General features: G+C 43.3%; 1 protein-coding gene across 1 annotated transcript in view; it reads left to right on the forward strand.

Moving 5' to 3' along the window:
• TPH2 (tryptophan hydroxylase 2) overlaps positions 1–20330 on the forward strand; it is a 124451-nt gene that overhangs the window by 45516 nt on the left and 58605 nt on the right. The window contains exon 7 of the mRNA XM_004602678.2: positions 2488–2623. Coding sequence (XP_004602735.1) covers positions 2488–2623 — 136 coding nt within the window. The remainder of the gene's footprint in view (positions 1–2487; positions 2624–20330) is intronic.

Consider the following 20330-nt stretch of genomic DNA (forward strand, 5'->3'; position numbering starts at 1 on the left):
ATCAATTCTAGATTGTAGAATGCCTAAGCTTTAGTTCCCACTCTGTCAATTCTTACTGATGTGACCTTTTTGCTCTCAACACCTTTTTGTACCTCAGTTTCCTCTCTGAAAATGGAGATTATTTAATCTACCTCAAAGTGGTTGGCAGGAGAAAATAATTGTTTTTCCTATAGTTCTTGGGATATTTGCTTACATGCATTCAGCAATTCTGAATCTTAACTGTGATAATTATTGTCATTGTTCTTCACAGCCCTTGATGACTGTATGCCAGGAGTTCTGTATCAATCATTGGTACTTAGTAAGAACAGTTTAAGTGTGTTTTTAATTCTTTTAATAGTTTCATTTAAACAAGGCCTGATTTAGGAGGGTTGGGGGATAGATCAGTGTAGAATGCCTACCTTGCAAGCCTGAGGTTGTGAGTTCAATCCTCAGGACCATCCCACAAATTCTGGGTGTAATCTTGGTGACTTGTTCTTTGGATTTCCTGGAGCCAGGTAGTGTCTGATCTCTGGCACACTGCAACCAGAGTATGCAATTACCATAAGCAAGTGTGTGTGACCCCCAGGCATTACAACAGGAACAAGAAGGAAAGTGAGGGGGATGAACAAAAAACTTTATTATATGTTTGAAACAATGGTATACATAAATTCAAAGTTTTCAATCTGATGAGTACATGTTGGCTTATTTACATCTGACTGTACTGAGGGCTTATTCCTGGCTCTGTGCTTAGGGTTCATCCGTAGTGATGCTGGGTGCTGGGAATGAAACTGAGTTTGACTGTGTGCAAAGTGAACACCTTATCCCTCTATTAGATCTCTGGTCCTATGTTTAAAAATTCATATAAAAATGAAATGCATAGTTATTAAAGTAGGTCAACATAGAAAGTATCATGCTAAGTGAAATGAGTCAGAAAGAAAGAGACCATTTGCAGAATATAAAACAACAGAATGGGAGACTGACACCCAAGAATAGTAGCAATAAGTACCAGGAGGCCTGCTCCATGGCTTGGAAGCTGACCTCACATGCTGGGGGAGAAGGCAGCTCAGATAGAGAAGGGAACACCAACTAAAGTGTAGTGGAGGATCCACTTAGGATGGGAGAGGCGGGTTGAAAGCAGACTATAGATTGAACACAGTAGTCACCCAGTATCTCCATTGCAAACCATAACACCCAAAAGGAGAGAGAGAACAATAAGGAATTCCCTGTCATGGGCGGGGGCGGGGGGGGACGGCATAGTGGGGAGGGACCCTGGGGCCATCAGTGGAGGAGAATGGGCACTGGTGGAGGGATGGGTACTCGAGTATTGTATAACTGTAACACAGGCACAAAACTCTGCAACTGCACCCTCATGGTGCTCATTAATAATAATAATAAAAAAAAGTTTGTATACTAACACTCATGTCCCATACATGGGCTACATTGACCAGATTGTCATAAAACATAAAAATAAGAAAACCCTTTTATCTTTTGATATTCAGGATCCAACAAATTAAAGTGAAAGCTTTTGAAATGGGCACAAATACAGTTAAGATTGTGGGTCCAGGGAGATTTGAGAATAGGGGTAAATTTCATGTAGCTGCCCCAAACCCCAGGTTGAACTTGTTTTTTTTTAATAAGAATAAATGGTTTTTGTCATTAAAAATCAGCTCAAACCATTCTGAGGTGCTTACCTAATGAGTTAAAGTTTTCAGAATGGGAGCCTCTGCAGTGCGGGTCTCATGGATGAGAATATCCCATCTGTTGTGAGTGTTCTGAGTCTTCACAAGACAGAAACTTCAGGTAGCCCTTCCATTGAGATCACAGTTGACCAGCAGCCTAGCTTACTTCAGCTAACAGTTCAGGCTGATTTCATAGACTTTGCAGTATCTACTTAGTTTTCTCTTACAAGAAACCAACAGAGCATCTGGAACTTGAATGTATCTTTTTATGTTGCAGTCAACTGATACAATTGTTATTATAATATCACAGAGAACAATGTGGAACTATGAAATGAAGGAATTCGTTGTATTGATAGTAGGAAGCTTAGTGTGAACTGATTCTAAGATGCTAGTTAAGGGAATAAGTTATCTGTGCAACTGATCACATACGCACAGAGTTGATCCTTATTCATGTGTGTTATTTGTCTATTAGAAAAAGACACCCAGTCCTAAGTGGTAAGCATCGTTTCTATTGAATTCTCCTCCTTTGTATTTGAGCTTTCATAATCCAGTCTGGCTTCTGAACTTTGATTCTTAAATATTATTTTCACCGTTATTTCCATTTGAATGAAAGCCTTGTTTCCCTGGAAACCATCATTCACAAGTGTATTTTGGTAATCAAAAGCCGCACACGTGCTAATTGTTGGCAGTATATGCCATTCAATTGTTAAGACTATTAAGAGTGAGATGGCTTTGTTTCTAGAACACCCTAGATAAATAATAGGAAGGCTTGCTTGGATCCTCAAATTCTTTTGGATTAAGTAGTTTGGCTCTTTTGTTGCCTCTTTAGAAAGATCTGGGTTCACAGTGAGACCTGTGGCTGGATATCTGAGTCCGAGAGACTTCCTGGCAGGACTGGCCTATCGAGTGTTCCACTGTACCCAATATATCCGTCATGGCTCGGACCCTCTCTACACCCCAGAACCGTGAGTATCTGCATTGTAAGTCAAGGCTAGACAGCGAACATCGTACTTGGAGCTGATCAATGTTCACTTTACCCGAAAGTGATATAGACCCTCTTTTACCTCCAAAACAATTTTTTCCTTTCTAGCTCCTAAGAGCCACATCAGTCACCTGAAGGATGAAGAATTCCGTTGAAATATCAGGCTCTTCAGCTGGGTAGATGGTGTCTGCTCACCTCACTCGTATGACTCTTTAGCTTCATCCCACACCAGCCCTCTGCTTTGCTCAGGCTGTAAACAGCATCGCTGCTTAAACCGAGTGATTCTGCTAAAGCCACAATTCGTATAGACTGTTTGGATGATGTTGCACTCAGGGAGTCACGGCTCACTCTGTCACAAGGGTGACAAGGATCGTTTCTGCATCTCAGGTGCTGCTTCCGTCAGATCATTTAACCCCCACAACCGCTTATGGTATAGGTTGTTCCACTCTCATTTTTACTAAGATGGAGCCATAAACAGGGAGGGGAGGCTCGAACAGACACGCCTGTCTGTCCCACAGGAGCCTGCACCCACACCAAGGGGCTTCCTCTAAAACTCACCACTGCCCCCTCCATTAGCCTTTTTTAATTATCGTCAAACTCAGAACCCTGGGCCTTGCTCTTCTGCTGTTTTGGTTTCCTGAACTCTCTTCCCATTACACCACCATCTCTAAATCTATATCGGCTGGTGATTTTTCTTTGACTCTGTCTGCTTTGGGAGAAGCTGCCTTTGGGGCTTTTATTTCTTCTCTGCTGCAAATAGCTGAGCTAGGGGCGTGGAGGGAAGCAAAATGGTGATGTCATGCTTGCTGCTTATCATGGAGGAAGCCGTGAGCCCCCACATACTCATAACTTTGGCCTCCTGACACAGGGCTGTGTGCGGACTCCCAGAGAGAAATGCTCTGGCCCCTTTCCTCCACACTGTGAAATTCCCATCACTATCCAGGGGGCACATATGCCATCTCTAGCAAACACTGTCCTTCTAGCCTCTGTACAAACATTCCTTCCTCAGAAGTCCTTTATTACCCACTAGTTACATGCAATTAAGCTTGTTAGCTTTTAACATTTTAACCATGTGGACAGGCATCTTTCCTGAAATCATGAACAACTTCAGAGTGGTTTCCTGAATTAGATTTTGGGGTGGGGGTGTTGGATTCTAGTGGGCTGTGCTCAGGGATCATTCCTGTCGGGCGCACCATCTGGGATCCCAGGCATCAAATCCGGGTTGGCTCAGTGCAAGGCAAATGCGCTTCCCACTGTACTATTGCTCTGGCTTCCTTACATTTCTTTAAGTATTTAAGAAAATGAGCAACCACTTACTAGGAGACTACTGGAGGCTTGGATTGTCAGAGCAATGCAAAGCTCTCTCTTCTGCTCTGGAATAAGGGAGACAATGGTCAGCATAGAACAGAGAGAGAGAGAAAGAGAGAGAACAGGTTGTGATGTGCTAATAATGAGTATGATGTACAAACTTGGATGTACTTTGTCTTTGTGAAGACAGACAAAGCAGGGGGAGGAGATGAAGAGCTACATTTTCTGATTTTTGGTGGGGGAATAGGGCAGCCTTGGGGAGGGATGCTGAGTAGACCTGAGTGCATAGATCTCTGGGGACAATATTCGAGGGAGAGAGAAGACCAAAGCAAAGAGCTTGAGATAGAAAACTGTGTCTCTTCTTACTTGGGACTCTACTCAAATGAGTGCTTAACCTAATCTGACCTTAATTTCCTTAATTTGTTACTTGAAATTTGTGACATATCAAGAGATAAATAATTGGATTTTTAAAACCTCAATTTCCAGCACAGTTTCTGAAACCTTTTTTATTTCCCATCTGGTCAGAGAATTAGACTTGTCCTTGGCTACTTTACTAGGCTATTTCTTTGGGTATCCCTTTAAGTCATCCAGGACTAGATCCTGATTGTCCCGGGAAGCAACTGACTGGAGGAACCTGCAGTCCGACCTTGCTGGGGTTGGGACTCTGAGCAGACGCTGTCTCTCAGAGCTGGAACCTGCGGTGGCAGGAGTGCCCATGGTTTTAGCTTACGCTGGATTCCATTTCCCCCTGATATGCCAGGTTTGGTGATCTACTCCAACCCCAGTCTGGTCTCCTCTTTCTTCTAAGGCCTTTGCCAACTGGCCCTGAGTTGATTCCGGTGAACCATGAATCATAAAACCATGGACCAATGCAACCATAAGCCTTGCTCAACATAAAGGCAAAGTACTACAGAAACATCAACCTCTGCCTAAAAAGTCCTCACAGAGAAGGTTGGGATAGAGGTTTTTTTTTCAATAAAATTTTTTATTTATTTTATTTTTTTAATAAGAATTTTATTTTATTGAATCACCATGTGGAAAATTACAATGCTTTCAGGCTTAAGTCTCAGTTATACAATGCTGAAACAACCATCCCTTCACCAGTGCCCATATCCCACCACCAAAAAAGAAAAAAAACAACCCACACAGTACACCTCCCGCCGCCCCCCCCCCCCCGCCTTGTAACTGATAAGTGTCACTTTACTTTCTGTTTACTTTGGTTACATTCAATATTTCAACACAAACCTCACTATTATTGTTAGGAGTACCCCACTAGAGTCAGACCTGTTGTGAAGAGAAATGAGGTCGTGCGGCCGCTCAACTTTAACAACTAAGTCCAGGGAGATTTGGAGATTCTTCCAGATATTGGATCATTGCAAGCTTGTAAACCCCATATGTGGTCGTCATAATATGGCGGTCACCACACCCTTCATCCCCGGAAAGGAAGAGGCGAGAGAGAGAAATACCTTTCCCCTCCTGGGCGGGCATGGGGCCGTGGCTTAGTTCTCAGGCTGGAGACATTCTGCGAGGAGCTGCCCATGCCGAAAGTAGTTTAGCTGGGTCTGGATTCACGCTCGTGCAGCGGCGGAGAGCGGGATAGAGTTTTAATCCTGGAGCGAGAGGATTTTACAAGAGCAGTCCAGCAATTCTGAGTCACCTGTCAAAGGCTCAAGGGAGGGTGGGAAGGCAGCAAAGCACAGTTAAAGCATAAGAGGGAGAGCAGGTAGAGGCAGTAAGAGGCAGCTGTGGGCTAATGACATCGGGCGTTTCCCCCCTTTATGCAATAAGGAACCAGCAGAAGTTACACAGGAGAATATTCTACTCAGATTTGGGTCTTACCAAAGAAGACATTGCTTCTGAGAGGAATGAGCATGATAACGAGTTGGAGGATGAATCGATTGCTCATTCCAAAGATTTAATTCATTAAGCCTGTGTAACAAGCTTTGATCAAGCTTCCAAAAGACTAAAGTTTCTGGAAGCATGTGGGTTGGTGAATGCCTGAACTTTTGAGAGTGGCACCGTCAGAGAAAGTGCAGACACTCGGAGACATCTCCCCACACTCACCCTGCGTTCGCTCCCTCTGGATGTTCATCTGGATGCTCTATCATCCTTGTAAGTGACTCTAGCAAATTAATTGTTCTCCAGAAGGAGTCTGTGGGACCTCATATTTGTAGTGAGTGAGTTAGAAGCACAGCTAAGTACTTGACCTAACAACTGGTATCTGAAACCCAGGGTTCGGCTGTTGGATCCCCCGGATAACTTGTCAGTGAGAAGCACCGATGGTCGTAAGAACTTGTGCCTGGCTTTTGAATTGGGGTGTTGGTGCGGGTGGCCTTGTAGGACTGAGTTCTTGAACTGTGGGACTTAATAGTTGCTTGGGTAATAGTCTCAGAATTAAATTATATTATGAGACACCTCTAGGCTGTCATAAAATTGTTCCCTGTTGGTAAGAAGACTGCCCCCCCAACTCCCAGTGCTGGAAATGAGTCCCAGAACCCAAAAGAGCACTATTCTTCAGACCACTTTGCTTATGATGCTGTTTTACTTGAATAATCTTGTGATTAATGGACTGCCATGGTCTTCACAGGGGAGCAGAGAGCTTTTGGAGGTTCGAGCAATTAAGTAGCTAATGGTGGTAGAAAGGGTCCCCGAGTGGAGTCTCGGGGGCCCCCTCTTTTTCTTAGGCAGGCTGGAGGTTTGCTGACCAGGTGAGTCCCTACTGGGTCACTACATGGTTTTTAAGTTCCTTTCAGCTTTCTTGAAATTGTTTTCAGGGTAAACAAAGGTTACTTATAGGACTCAAGACATTTGGCAAAGAAATGCTTCGAGTGGAGTGAGTGCAAAGGAACATTGTCAGAGTTAGAAAGGCAATCTCTAAATCTAGCCCAGAGGGTTTACAAATGGGCCTGTTTACAAATAGCAGCGCTTTGCTAGTTCCCGCTGCATAACTGACCCTCCTGGGCCCTGTGTTAGCGTGCCAATAGGTATGCAGAGAGAGAGGACAAAGAAATGAGATTTTAGCCACAGAGGTCTGAAATATTTTGAGATTATGTGTTACAGTTTTACCAAAGCACTTTTAGTCAATTCATCCAGAAAACATTTATGTGCAAAGCTAGCAGGGAGTTTCAGTGGATTTAAAGATAAATAAAATATAGTACTTTTTTTTTTTCTGGCAGGGGAGCTGCAAACATAAATAATTATGAAGGAGCATGGTTAGCGCTATAATGATGAAGTGTATTAAAGGCGAGAGGAGCATGTGTATGTATGTATGTGTGTGTGTTGGGGGGAGGGCAGGACAAGGAGGGGAGGGAGTATTTCCCAAAAGCTTTTCAGAGGGGTCTAGAAAGGTAAACGAGTATTTCCTTTTTTGGACAATCAGGGCCAGGGAAGCACAGGGAAACTTTGATATGAAGGAAACAGGGAGCGAGATGTTGTGGAGGCATGCCAGGAGCGAGAATAGTCAATACTTGCTGCACCCAGTGTCCAGAAGACAGGCGATGTGTCAGGGATGAAACGTTTCTTCAGACAGCAAAGTAAAATGGAAAGCTAGTTGATTTGGGCTCTCTCCAGTAGGTCATCAGGCGTTATCCCAGATTCTTGAACACAGATAATCTTGTATGAGAAGGATAATGGACTGGAACGCGGTGGAGCAGAGGATGAGCTAGTGGCCATCTACCCATATTGCTGAGGTACGGGTGAAGGAACACTGGTGATCAGGTGTTGAGCCAGAAAAGACAGGACCAGAGGCACTGATGTGAAAAGCACACTCTCGATAGAATTAACACTATTTGGTGATTATAATAAGGGTGAGACTAGGGAAACATTGCCAAATAATTTTAGAGAGGGAAGCGTAGTTATTTCTTTATTTCTTTATTTATTTGCTTTTTGGGTCACACCCGGCGATGCACAGGGGTTACTCCTGGCTCATGCACTCAGGAATTACTCCTGGCAGTGCTCGGGGGATGATATGGGATGCTGGGAATTGAACCTGGGTCAGCTGTGTGCAAGGCAAATACCCTACCCGCTGTGTTATTGCTCCAGCCCTGTGAATAGTTATTTCTAATAATTATTAAGAATATAGAGGATGACTTGGCTTTGAGGGAAGAGAGAATGAAAAAGAATTTGGACTTGCACATGTCAGTTTTGAGGTACCCGTGGGTGGGACTCTCTGAGGAAGAAGCCCCTGGTTGGAGATAAGGATTAGGAGTTCAGAAGCAGATTTGAAGCGTCCATGGTAGTGTTGCTTTTCTTATTCCATGCTCCTAGAAACACCCAGGTTAGAGGAGGCCAAGTCAGAGAATGGATACTTGGAATTTGCAAACTTGGAATTGTTTCAAAGGCTTTTTAGGAGTTGGTTTTGTATCATTCTCATATTGCACAGTATTTTTAGTGCTATTATTTTATGAATTGTAATTCACGTACATGACTCAGATTTCAGAGTGCATAATATGTCATACTGTCAAAGGAACTTTTTTGATGTTTCCTTGTCACCCCAGAGGTGACCACTACTACCAATATCCATTACTTTCCTCTAGAAATATATTTATGCAGCCCACATTCTCTGTAAAGATCCCTTTAATCCTGATGTATTGCTAAATCCTAAATCCCTTCTCAGCCACATAGTTTGAATCTATGGGATGCTATATTGGCAGGGCTGTTTCCTGCCCGTGCTCCTTCACAGGCATTGTTTTTGTAATGAAATCCCATATCCTCAATTGAAAGCCGACGAGAGGGCAGATTCTCCAATTTGTGAAGTTCAACTTGGCTCCTGTGTTTGGTACTTGTACTCTGCTTCCAAATAACAGCCTTCAATTGCTGTACTGTTGTAGTGGAAGCAACGCTAATGAGACCAAGGTGAGCCCTGAAGGTGCAGGTAGAAATGAGAGTGAGAGCAGCAAAGAGGCATTATCAGAAAAAAACACCTTCTTATCTCCCCATTCAGTCCAGCTACAGAGTATTTTTATATCATAGCTTATAACATGAGATTTTTAGTATTACTTTTTTTTTGTGGGTCTACTCCCAGCTGTGTTTGAAGCTTACTCCTGGTTCTGTGCTCAGAGATCACTTTTGACATGGTTTAGGGGACCATAACAGGTGCCAGGGATTGAACCCAGATTGGCGGGATGCAAGGCAAGTGCCTTACCTGCTGTACTGCCTCTTTAGCACTCACATAGGGGACTAAATATATATATATATATATATGTATATATATATAAAGTATATATACATATTTTAATTAAGTCACTGTGAGATACATAGTTACAAAGCTGTTCATGACCAGGTTTCAGTCATACAATGATCCAACATCCATCCCTCCACCAGTGTCCATTTCCCACCACCAATGGCCCCAGTTTCCCTCCCGCCACCTTCCCATCTCCCCTCCAACCATCCTCCATGGCTCTATGGCTCTGTGGCAGGCATTTTCTTTTTCTCCTTGTCTTTCTTTCTCCTGGCCCCTCTCTCTCCCTTTTCTCCTCTCCCTCAGAGGGGATTTTAAATGTGTCTGCATTTTATGTTGTAAAGACTCCAGGTTCTCTAAACGGGCCAGATAATGGGATGTGAGTATCTGAAGTGGTGACAGTCTGGGTTGGTCCCCTAGGGAGTGTTTTCTGGTATGGAGACTTAGTGGAGTGCAGGAGAATTTGCTTTACTGTTCTACCTTGATTGAAAGGTCACTGATTTGCTAAAATTGGAAGATGGTCCTGCTTTCTCCTTTCCAGGCAGAATCAGAGGCACTGATTCTGCTCTTTATTGTTGCCTTCGTGCTTGCTTTGATCAGCTGTGATTCTAAGGCACATTGTCACTAATTGGGTATTGAGGTTTGCGGGTGATTTCCTTTAAGAGATCAATTGGGTCCAAATTCAAGGTGATTCCAGTAATAGCATTCTTCTTCTGAAGTGGAATGCGGTGAGCTGGCCAAGTCCTTGGGTGTGGGATTGTCACCCAGCACAGGGAGTGGCACCATGAAAACTCAAGAAGCTCCACCATCCGCTCCTCTCTTTGTCTCCCTGGGAAGTCTGCTGTGGGCTGCTTTGTCTCGTCCTCTCTGGCCACTTCAGCTGTTTTTAGCACAGGGTTTCTCACTCAGCCTGTACTGCTTTTTAGGATCAGAAGCCTCCTTGTTGTGGAGGGGTGTTCTTTGCTTTGTTGGATGTGAAGCAGCACCCTTGGGCTCTACCCAAGTAGAAACCAAAAGTACCCTCTCGCCTCTACAGAAGTGACCATCAGAGATGTTTCCAGCCATTGCTAAATATTCTTTGGTGTGAGGGTTGGGGGGACTTTACCCGCTGGGAGAATCTGTGTTCAGAAGAAGAAATGTAATATATCACGCAAACATTACTTGCTCTGTCTTCTCGTTATCATGCTCATTCTTCTTAGAAGCAATGCTTTTTTTTTTTTTTCTTTTTGGGTCACACCTGGAGATCCTCAGGGGTTACTCCTGGATCTGCTCTCAGGAATCATTCCTAGTGGTTTTCGGGGCACCATATGGGATGCTGGGAATTGAACCTGGGTCAGCTGCGTGCAAGGCAAATGCCCTACCCACTGTACTATTGCTCCAGCCCCAGCAATGTTTGTTTTTCTTTCTTTTTTTTTTTGTAAGACCCAAATCTGAGTAGAATATTCTCCTGTGTAACTTCTGCTGGCTCCTTGTTGCATAGAGGGGGGAATCGCCTGATGTCATTAGCCCACAGCTGCTTCATACTGCCTCCATCTGCTCTACCTCTTATGCTTCAGCTGTGCTTTGCTGCCTTCCCACCCTCCCCTGCGCCTTTGACAGGTGACTCAGAATTGCTGGACTGCTCTTGTAAAATCCTCTCGCTCCAGGATTAAAACTATATCCCAACCTTCTCTGTGAGGACTTTCCAGGCAGAGGTTGATGTTCCTGTAGTTGGAGTAGATCACCAAACCTGGCATATCAGGGGAAAATGGAATCCAGTGTAGGCGGCAACCATGGGCATTCCTGCCACCGGAGGTGCCAGCTTTGAGAGGCAGCGTCTGCTCAGAGTCCCAGCCCCAATCTGAGTTCTGTGGGGTCAGGGAGCTTGGGCGTGCTGGGCATGCTCTGTGAAGCACTCAGGCCTCTCCCTTCATAACGCCAGTATTATATTGCTTAGGGACTTCCTTCACCCTAACGCCTTTACTCGCATCCTATGAAAGCAGCATTTTTACATGTTCAGTGTGCAGGAAAATCATGAATGTCTGAAAAATATTTCTTTCTCTTCCTTTTGATGCCATTGTGACTTGGAGTCATGCTCCTTTAGCCGTGGCGTGTGTTGGAATTTCAAACACCAGAGGAAGTTCTGAGGATAGAGCATGCGGAGGAGAATAGCTTTCTCTTCGCTAACCCTCGGACAGGCCAACTCTGCGTGCCTGTTTAGTTTCCCACATAAACATAGCTTTATAGTACAGGGCTGATTCCCTGAACCTCGAGAGTGGCAGTGAAAGGAATTGTGGAGGTTATCCATAACTCCTTTCCTTATTGAAATGAGAAAGATGGAGGGGATAAAGGAAAGAAAAGGCGCCTCAGCTACTCATCCCACAATGCACAGCAGGTACATTTCCTCCTTTTGGTAACTAATGCTGAGTATTGTCCCATGTAAAAGATTGGAAAGCTCACTATCCAACTGAGAAAAAAAATAATGCTGCTCTGTGACATGGCGGCCTACATTATATTTAAATTTAAATTATATTAAAATGTTATGTTAGGATTCTATGAGTTGCTAACTTCTACCAAGTCTACACGCAGGTCCTTGGAGGCTAACTTGGAGGTGCGTGTGTGTTAAAAACTTCTGCCTGGGGGGCGGCTGGGGGAGAGCCTTGGCGGCTCTCCCCATCAGCAGCTCGGGTTCGGGGCGGCCAGGCCATGGGGCAGCCCAGGCCATGGGGCAGATGGAAGAAGAAATGAAGGCCAAGCCAATTGATTGATCAGTTGTTTATTCCATTCTCTCCACGCGCCTGTTCAGTCTCTCTGAGCTTCCCATTCTAGTCTCACACTGCCCCTCATTCCTCGATCCCAGCTTTCTGCATTCCTCTCTTTCTCTTCCCCCTTACTTGTGTCTCAAGGCCCTAGTCATACCCAGCAAAATCAACGTAAGAAAGCCCTTCCTGAGGGCCCACCAGGTTCAAAGGAAACACCACTTAGAGGCATTCCCTTCCTCCTAGCATCTTAATTAATATCTCAATACTAGTTATTTTTTTGTATGGGCACAGTAAGAGATACATTGAGACTTATAGGGCAGCTTTCTAGGGAACATCTTGCCACAGACTCAGACTACAGCGCTCAGGCCAGACTAATCATTCCTAACCCTAGCAGGATCCAAATCTAGTTATTACCTTTTGGATCATGACAGCATTTGTCCACGACCAAGCTCTTAACTTATAGTTAAGCATTAGGCACTTTGGCCAGGCCCATCTCGATGCCAGGGTAGCACATAACTCACCTCTTGCCCTGCGTCATCCCGTCCCTCGTCGGGACCCTGCCTTTGGGGGTGCTAGGAAGTAAGGGCAGCTGAGGCTTAGGTCGAGAGAACAGATGTCCAGGAGGAAAATATCATGTAGAGTCAAATGACTCCAGGTTACAAAAGCATAACATTTGCTACAGTCTTCCTGGACCCATACAAAAAGGACATTGCTCTGAATAAACTATGCAAAGGACTTAAGGAGAAGAGAAAAACAATATTTACAAGTCAACAGAGCACAAAGAAAGAAGTTACAAATAAGCATAGAGGAAAAGGAGCACTGTGATGGGAACAACCCAATAAACCTAAACTATCTGAGGCCTTGTTATCCTACACATGTGTATTGAATGTCTAAAGTGCAGTGTTTCCTCCCTTCGGAGTGGTGGGAGGGTAGATCAGAAAGCATCTGAGTTTCTCTTTCTTGCTGGCAAAGTGCTGCTAATTCTGCTTAGTGGATTTGTGGGCATGCTGAGAAGAGAAGTGAACTGGACATGGGATCTTTTTCTCATTCCCTGGTCCAGTTTGCTGGTTGGGTCTCTGACCTTCTGGTGTGTAGAAACTGCTCAGGAGTTTAATCTCTGCACCCCACTCCCTGAGTTTTTCTTCTGTTTATTTGGATTTTTCTGCTCTTGGTATTTACTTTAGGAGATCTGTGGGGTCACTCTATTTTTTTTTCTAGGTTTTTGGGTCACATGCGGCGATGCTCAGGGGTTATTGCTGGCTCTGCACTCAGAAATTACTCCTGTCACTGCTGGGGGTGGGGGACCACATGGGATGCTGAGAATTGAACCCAGGTCAGCCGAGTGCAAGGCAAACACCCTACCCACTGGACTATCACTCCAGCCCCACCTACAGGCATCTTGAATGTATTTTGTGCCAGGTGGATGGTGAAAACTTGCATGTGCTTATGTATACAGCTAGAAATTATATCTGGCATCCTGATGACCAATGGAATCTTAGGCAGAAATTGTTAACAAGAAATATAGTTTTAAATTGGGGCCCAATTTCATATTTTCCTTCAGAAGCTGTGTCTATTGACTAGCTGAGGTCTCAGAAATGATGCTGGGTAGACAAGTGTATTTTCTAAAGCATTTCTATATTTATCTCTCTATAGTTTTTTATGTACTACTTATAATTTATCTATATTATCTATCTGATCAGGCTGGAGTAATAGCACAGTGGGTAGGGCATTTTCCTTGCACGCAGCTGACCTGGGTTTGATTCCTCTGTCCCTCTCAGAGAGCCCAGTAAGCTACCGAGAGTATCTCGCCCACACAGCAGAGCCTGGCAAGCTCCTCGTGCTGTATTCATTATGCCAAAAACAGTAACAACAAGTTTCACAATGGAGACGTTACTGATGCCTGGTCGAGCAAATTGATGAACAATGGGATGACAGTGATACAGTGATACAGTGGTACAATGATCTATCTGATATCCAGTCTTATTCTTTTCAATATAGGACAAACCTGCCTTGATCTAGATTTCTAGAATGGAGACCAGAGGTTATCAAATGTCTCATGATTCTGTACTGGTTGCCCTTTGAAACGGAATATTGCCCAAAGCAACCTTGTATAATACATTTATAGCACAGCCTCCCTAACCCTTCTCAATTGCTTAGAGCAGAGCAACTTGGAATTTTAAACATAAAGTTTAAGTACAAACACTTTTTTTGATAGCAATTTTTTGAAGACATGCCAATAATCTATCTTCCCTAAAGAGCTATCATTGCCCAAATAAAAACATAATTTTGCACCAGAAATTCCTTTTAAAAATATTTTCGTGAAAATATTTAAAAATATTTATTCTATTTCATTCTTCAGATGTTGTGTTTAACATGTTAGCAACAAAAATATACTTGGCACAGCATAGTGTATACCAGTCAGGGAGTTCTGGATTCAGAGCTGCACGGGATGATGGATTTTTCAGCTTGTATTGATGCAGGCAAAGCTTCTTCTGTTCTTTCCTAGTGAGTCAACTTTCAAATCAAAGAGCAAGCTTTCACCATAGGAAAAACCCATGGCGCCATCGACTAATATTGCAACACTGACCGTCATAATCCAGCTAATTGTGTGTTAAGAAATACCTTTCTCCTTGTAGTCAAATATTTGAGGAGCAATTAATGTTATTTTTTTTTAAGTAACTGCTTAAAGATAAAAAATTAGTCTTTTCAGTCAGGTGATTTTCTGATCATTGCAGCTGTGTTTCAGTTTTACAAGAATAATAAAAGTGAATTATTCCCGACAATATTTTCCACCTGCTTCTCAGTAAGAGAGTTTTATGCCTAGCCCTTGCTTATGAGAATGGATCCCTCTGTAAAAGTGGCAGGAGATGTCATCCTTTTCTTGAAGATCAGACATAAATCCTCATTTGTTAAGTAATAGTATCAGTGGGTGGAGATGTGGGATTTTGCATGGCTAAGGAAGGTCGGCTCTTCCTTCCTGACGGAGCGGATGCCTCTCACGGGCCTCTAAGGAGCAGAAATAGGCTCTTTCCTTTCCCAGCCCTCGTCCTTGGTGCTCTCGGAGAGCTCAGAGGAGCTGTCAGCCCCGTGGTGGACGGACCTTGTGGATGTCAGCTGCAAGCAGGGTCTTTCCTGGGGCTGTAAGGAAAAGCCACGGCTTCATAGAGTGAAATTTATCCTCTACACTTTCTTTAGCTTCCACTTGCTCTTCCTTAGGAAAATGGGAGCAGGCCAGGCTTCTGCACAGCCAGCCAACTGGCTTCCCACACGGTGTCGTTGCCGCTCTGCCGGGCAGGGTCTCAGCCTGGATCACAGTGCCGTTACCGCCCTGCCGTAATGGCAAGATCTCAGAGGAGAGGTTCCAGGAGCCCTCAGAAAATTGTCTGTTTTCAATAAGAGAATTCTTTTGTTCTCCTACCTGCTCTACCTGCAGCAGATCAGCCGTCTTTTTCCTCAGGAGGAATTTGGTTTAGGTCACTTAGGAACTGATAAGAAACGACAGGCTTCTACACCTGAAGGCACCGTCATTTCTGACTTTCTCCCACACGGAGAATTAGGCATAGGCAGCTGTAGTAGCAACAGTAGCCTGGACTTTCACTGACAATGGCAAGCCTGTGTATGCCCTTAGTTATTTTCCCAGGTGCTATTGTAAACATGGTGTGTGAATAAAACTCCTATGACACAACCACCTTTTGGACTGTTGTGGACGGGAAATGAAGGCAGTGAGTGGTTGAGTTACTTGCTCAAGGCCACCTAACAATTAACACTTGGAGGCAATGCTTCTATCTGTGGATGAACCGTGGTTCTATGGTAACAGTCACTGTTATCACTGTCGTCACTGTCACCCCGTTGCTCAGTGATTTGCTTGAGCAGGACGCAGTAATGTCTCCATTGTGAGACTTGTTGTTACTGTTTTTGGCATATCGAATACACCACGGGTAGCTTGCCAGGCTCTGCTGTGCAGGTGAGATGCTCTTGGTAGCTTGCCGGGCTCTCCAAGAGGGACGGAGGAATCCAGCCCAGGTCAGCTGCGTACAAGGCGAACACCCTACCCACTGTGCTATCGCTCCAGCCCATGGTAACAGTAATATTAGTTAAAAAAAATATCAAAACTTACATGTGCTGAAGTTGAATAACTTTTTTTTAAATCTTCCCTGTTTGTATTGAGACAATGAGATGTTAGATTTATGAATACTTTTGGGTAGGGTTATTCTTTGTTCTGCACCCAAGGATTGATTGCTCCTGGTGCTGCACAGGAGACCATATGGGGTGCTGGGGATTAAATCTGGGATGGCATGTGCAACACAAGTGCCCTCCCCTCTGCAATATTGCTCAGCCCATGAACATAATCCTCTTAATGTATCCATCTTCCAATAACACACCCACTACGAGAGTGCCCACTTCCCTTCAGTGCCTCAATGACTCCTCCTAGGACCTTTCTTCTCTACGTAATTTCAGTTCTGTGGACCAACCATCCAGTTCTATTGCCTTTGATCATCTGTTGCTCTTACTATATATCACACAGAAAACATCATCTTTCCCTTTCCTTCCAGCTGATTTCAGTGAACAAGATACAGTTATTACAGTACTTTATACAATAGTCCAGATATGGGAAAGACCCAAATGACCAATTGTGGATCAATGGACCAAGATGTTGTTATACATCTAGATTCAAAGTTTCCAGACTTAGGGACAATGGACCTATAATGTCATGAGGTGCCATGTAACTGGCTTTAATCACTTAGCCTGAGGCCATAGTGGTGGTATGACTAGAGGGAGGATTAGTCTATATCTGCATTAAAGGGAAAATAGAAAGCTGCAGCTATACAAGGGTATGGGTCAAAGAATAGTCAGAGAAGCCAGGATCAGCACTGTAGAGACAGAAGCACAGTTACAGCCAGAACATTTCTGATTGGGAAGAAAAAGTTGTGCTATGCATATACAATGGACTATTATGCAGCAATAAGCAAAGAGGAAATCTTAATTAAAAACATTCTTTTACTTTAGTTTTGGGCCACACCTTCCTTATTACTCTCTCTCTAATTTTGGATGTTATAATTTGCAATACAGATACCAAGAGGCCATCATGTTTGGTCTTTAGTTTAGTCATCTGTTCTCCAGTCATCTGTTCTCCGGCACTTGGGTTTTTTTCCAGATTCTGGCTATTGTGAACAGTACTGCAATAAACATACAACTGTAGATATCTTTTCTACTGTGATTTTTGCATCTCCGGGATATATTCCCAGGAGTGGTATTGTTGGGTCATATGGGAGCCCAATTTCTAGTTCTTAGAAGAATGTCCATGTTGTTTTCCAAAAAAGGCTGGACCATTCAGCGTTCCTACCAACAATGAATGAGAGTTCCTTTCTCCGTAATCTGCTCCAGCACTGGTTATTCTTGTTCTTATTAATGTGTGACAGTTTCTGTGGTATAAGACGATATCTCATTGCTGTTTTGATTGACCTCTACCTGATGATTAGCAAGGTAGAGCATTTTTTTCATGTGCTTTTTGGCCATTTGAATTTCTTTTTTGAGGAAGTTTCTATTGATTTCTTCTCCCCATTTTTTATTGGGGGTGGAGGTTCTTCTTCTTGTGAAGTTCTACCAGTGTCTTGTATATTCTGGATATTAAGCCCCTATCTGGTGGCCCTATCTGATATCCCTTTAAAAAAACACACCTTGGTTGTTTTTCAGAGTCTGCCCTATTTCAGAGTCTGTGCACCTGAAGTGCCTGTTGGGTGTTGCATGGAGTATACTTTCTTGGGTCCAACTACTGGACTTGCTGAAGTTCATCTTCTCCTTTGCCTTAGCCTCCTGTTTATCAGAGGAGATAAAGCTTTTGTTTCACCGGGAAAAGAAGGCAGTGTCTCTCCAAAGTCCAAGGGCAGCAGGGAGGCTGCTGTGTCTTTGTCCTCTGGCAGAAGGAAACATGGCTATAGACCCCAAGCTTGAGCCCACTATCATCTCTGAGTGACTGTGTGCCAGCACATCTCCCAGTATGAGGAATGAGGAAATCATGCCTTGATCTATGAAGACAAATAGCTTTACATAAATACCAAATTGACCTTTTTGTTGGGGGAGGGGGTCATCTTTTATAAACTCGAGGAGACTGGGTGCCTCATAAAATTCTAGCAAATCCTTAGATACAAGACCAGATTTTCTAGAATGGGATCCCCAAGTTTTTAATCATAATATTGTGTCTTGATTAGTTAGGTTCCTAAAAGCAAAATAACCCCTAAGTTGTTTTAACTGAAGGTTTGTCGCAAGAATTCCAAGTGCTCTAACAATGGGCATTATTTATATAATTCATATAATTTATATATTATTTAAAACCTGTGTGCTCTGAAACCAAATGTGTGCTAAGTTCCTGTTGCAGCTCTACTTTTAGTCTCAGATTGTTAACTGGAGACTGGGAATAAAAGTTTTAGTTGTGTACCTGTGCATGACATGCATTTATTTATGCATACAGATACAAAGGAGGGCTTTTTTTTTTTTTTGATTTTTTTATTTTCTTTTTGGGTCACACCCAGCAATGCACAGGGGTCACTCCTGGCTCATGCACTCAGGAATCAACCCTGGCGGTGCTCAGGGGATGCTGAGATTTGAACCCGGGTCGGCCGCATGCAAGGCAAATGCCCTACCCACTGTGCTATCACTCCAGCCCCAAGGGCTTTTTTTTTTTACCCCCACCACACCCCAGTCTTTGCCTTTTTGCTGCCTATTATCCAAAATTAGCACTTTTATGTACCTATACCTGGATCACAGTTCTTTATCTTCCCTCAATACGAAGTACCCAGGGAGAGACTCTTATGTGGAAGGCTGAGATGACCTGGGAGAAAATGTTCTGGGAATATTTGCATTTAAGAATTACAATTTCAGAGGAAAAAATTCAAAATAGCTGAATTTTCAGCAAGAAAGAGGCAACTTCTATTCAGACCTTTTCATTATCGTGTCGAGAAGGACATCTATTGACTGGCACAGAAGCCACCACAAGAGAGAAAGAAAAAGTGACCTGACATTCCCCACATCTTGGGGATTCCCTCACCAGTCTAGAGATGTGATTTAAGGTTCAGAGGGGTCAGGTAATTCCCTATGGTCACACAAATAGGAAGTAGCATAATCGAGAGCTAGTCCAAGTCCTGTGTGCTACACCGGAGAACAGGAAAACCACTGGGATTCCCTTGATTCCTTCTTCACGGAGCACTAGGCGTCCATCTATTTCGGCATATTTCAAAAGCAGTTACGAGGGGCTGGGTAGCTAGCTCAAGTGGTAGAGCACAGATTCAGCAGGTTTGAGACCCAGGTACCATGTGATCCCCAGTACCCCCTATTGAATATTATGTGCCACACAGTTGGATTCCAAGCTTTTCTTAGCACTGAAACCCAAAGATTAAGTGTGGTGTGACCTGTGTCCTGGTGAAGTTTACTTTACTTCTTGTTTAAGGGATAAAATATCTTCCCAAAGGGTAAAACCTACTGAGGTGTTAATAAGCCTCGATGTAAGTGTAATTTAATATATATGGCTCTTAATACAGAACTTCTTGGGAGCTGTTCAAATTTTTAAATACATTATGCTGCTACAATGTTTAAGGACACTATGAGATAAATTAGAACCTTACAATCTCTGTTTTATAGATGATGACATTTCTATGCTGTTCAATATAGAGATATGACTATATAACTTTATTTAAGCTATAAAGTTCGTTTCTCAGTCATGCTAGCCTCATTTCAAGTGTTTACCAGGCACCTGTGTTAAGTGACAACTCTATTGTGTAATACAGGTAGAATATTCATTCCATTACTGCAGGAATTATTATTGCATGGCTCTGTGCTAATAATCTATAGACTCGGGTCTGACACCAGACTTTATACTTTTAGCATTATGTTACCTGACTCTTTAGTATTTTCTAAGGTGGTAGGTAGCTAGAGACAAAGGGAGTCTCCATTGTAGCCATTTTGTATGAACTGGAAATGCATTGTCTCATGTTACTGGGTCAGGAAAGCAAATATTTGATTTTGGACGGCCCTTTGATGGAGCCATAGGATGGCTTTTGCTAAGAGTCATAGGATCATGCATTAGTCACTTTTAAAACCTCAGTTCCTGACATAGTACCTGGTGCTGATTAAGCACATACTAAGTGTGTGTTGAACTAAAATTCAAAAATGAGAAATGTACTATTTTCTGATCATCTCAAAATAATTGTAGTAAAGAATAGTAGCATGTATGGGCTTTCTTAAGATTCTAAGGGGAAGAAAGGTTAAAAATAAAGATGATTTCATCCAGAGTACTACCCAGATGCCCTGCTTCATAAAGGGGACCACGCATATATTTGTTCTGGGATATAGGAGGGAAGGATTATAAGAACTATTTCAAATCCAATCTGGGCCAGACCTTACAGATTGCTATTTTAAATCTAAATGGAAGAAACTTTGTATATGGTTCTAAAGTAGCACTGTAGCAC

The sequence above is a fragment of the Sorex araneus genome, chromosome 10 (assembly GCF_027595985.1).
Source record: "Sorex araneus isolate mSorAra2 chromosome 10, mSorAra2.pri, whole genome shotgun sequence".
Classification (NCBI taxonomy): Eukaryota; Metazoa; Chordata; class Mammalia; order Eulipotyphla; family Soricidae; genus Sorex; species Sorex araneus.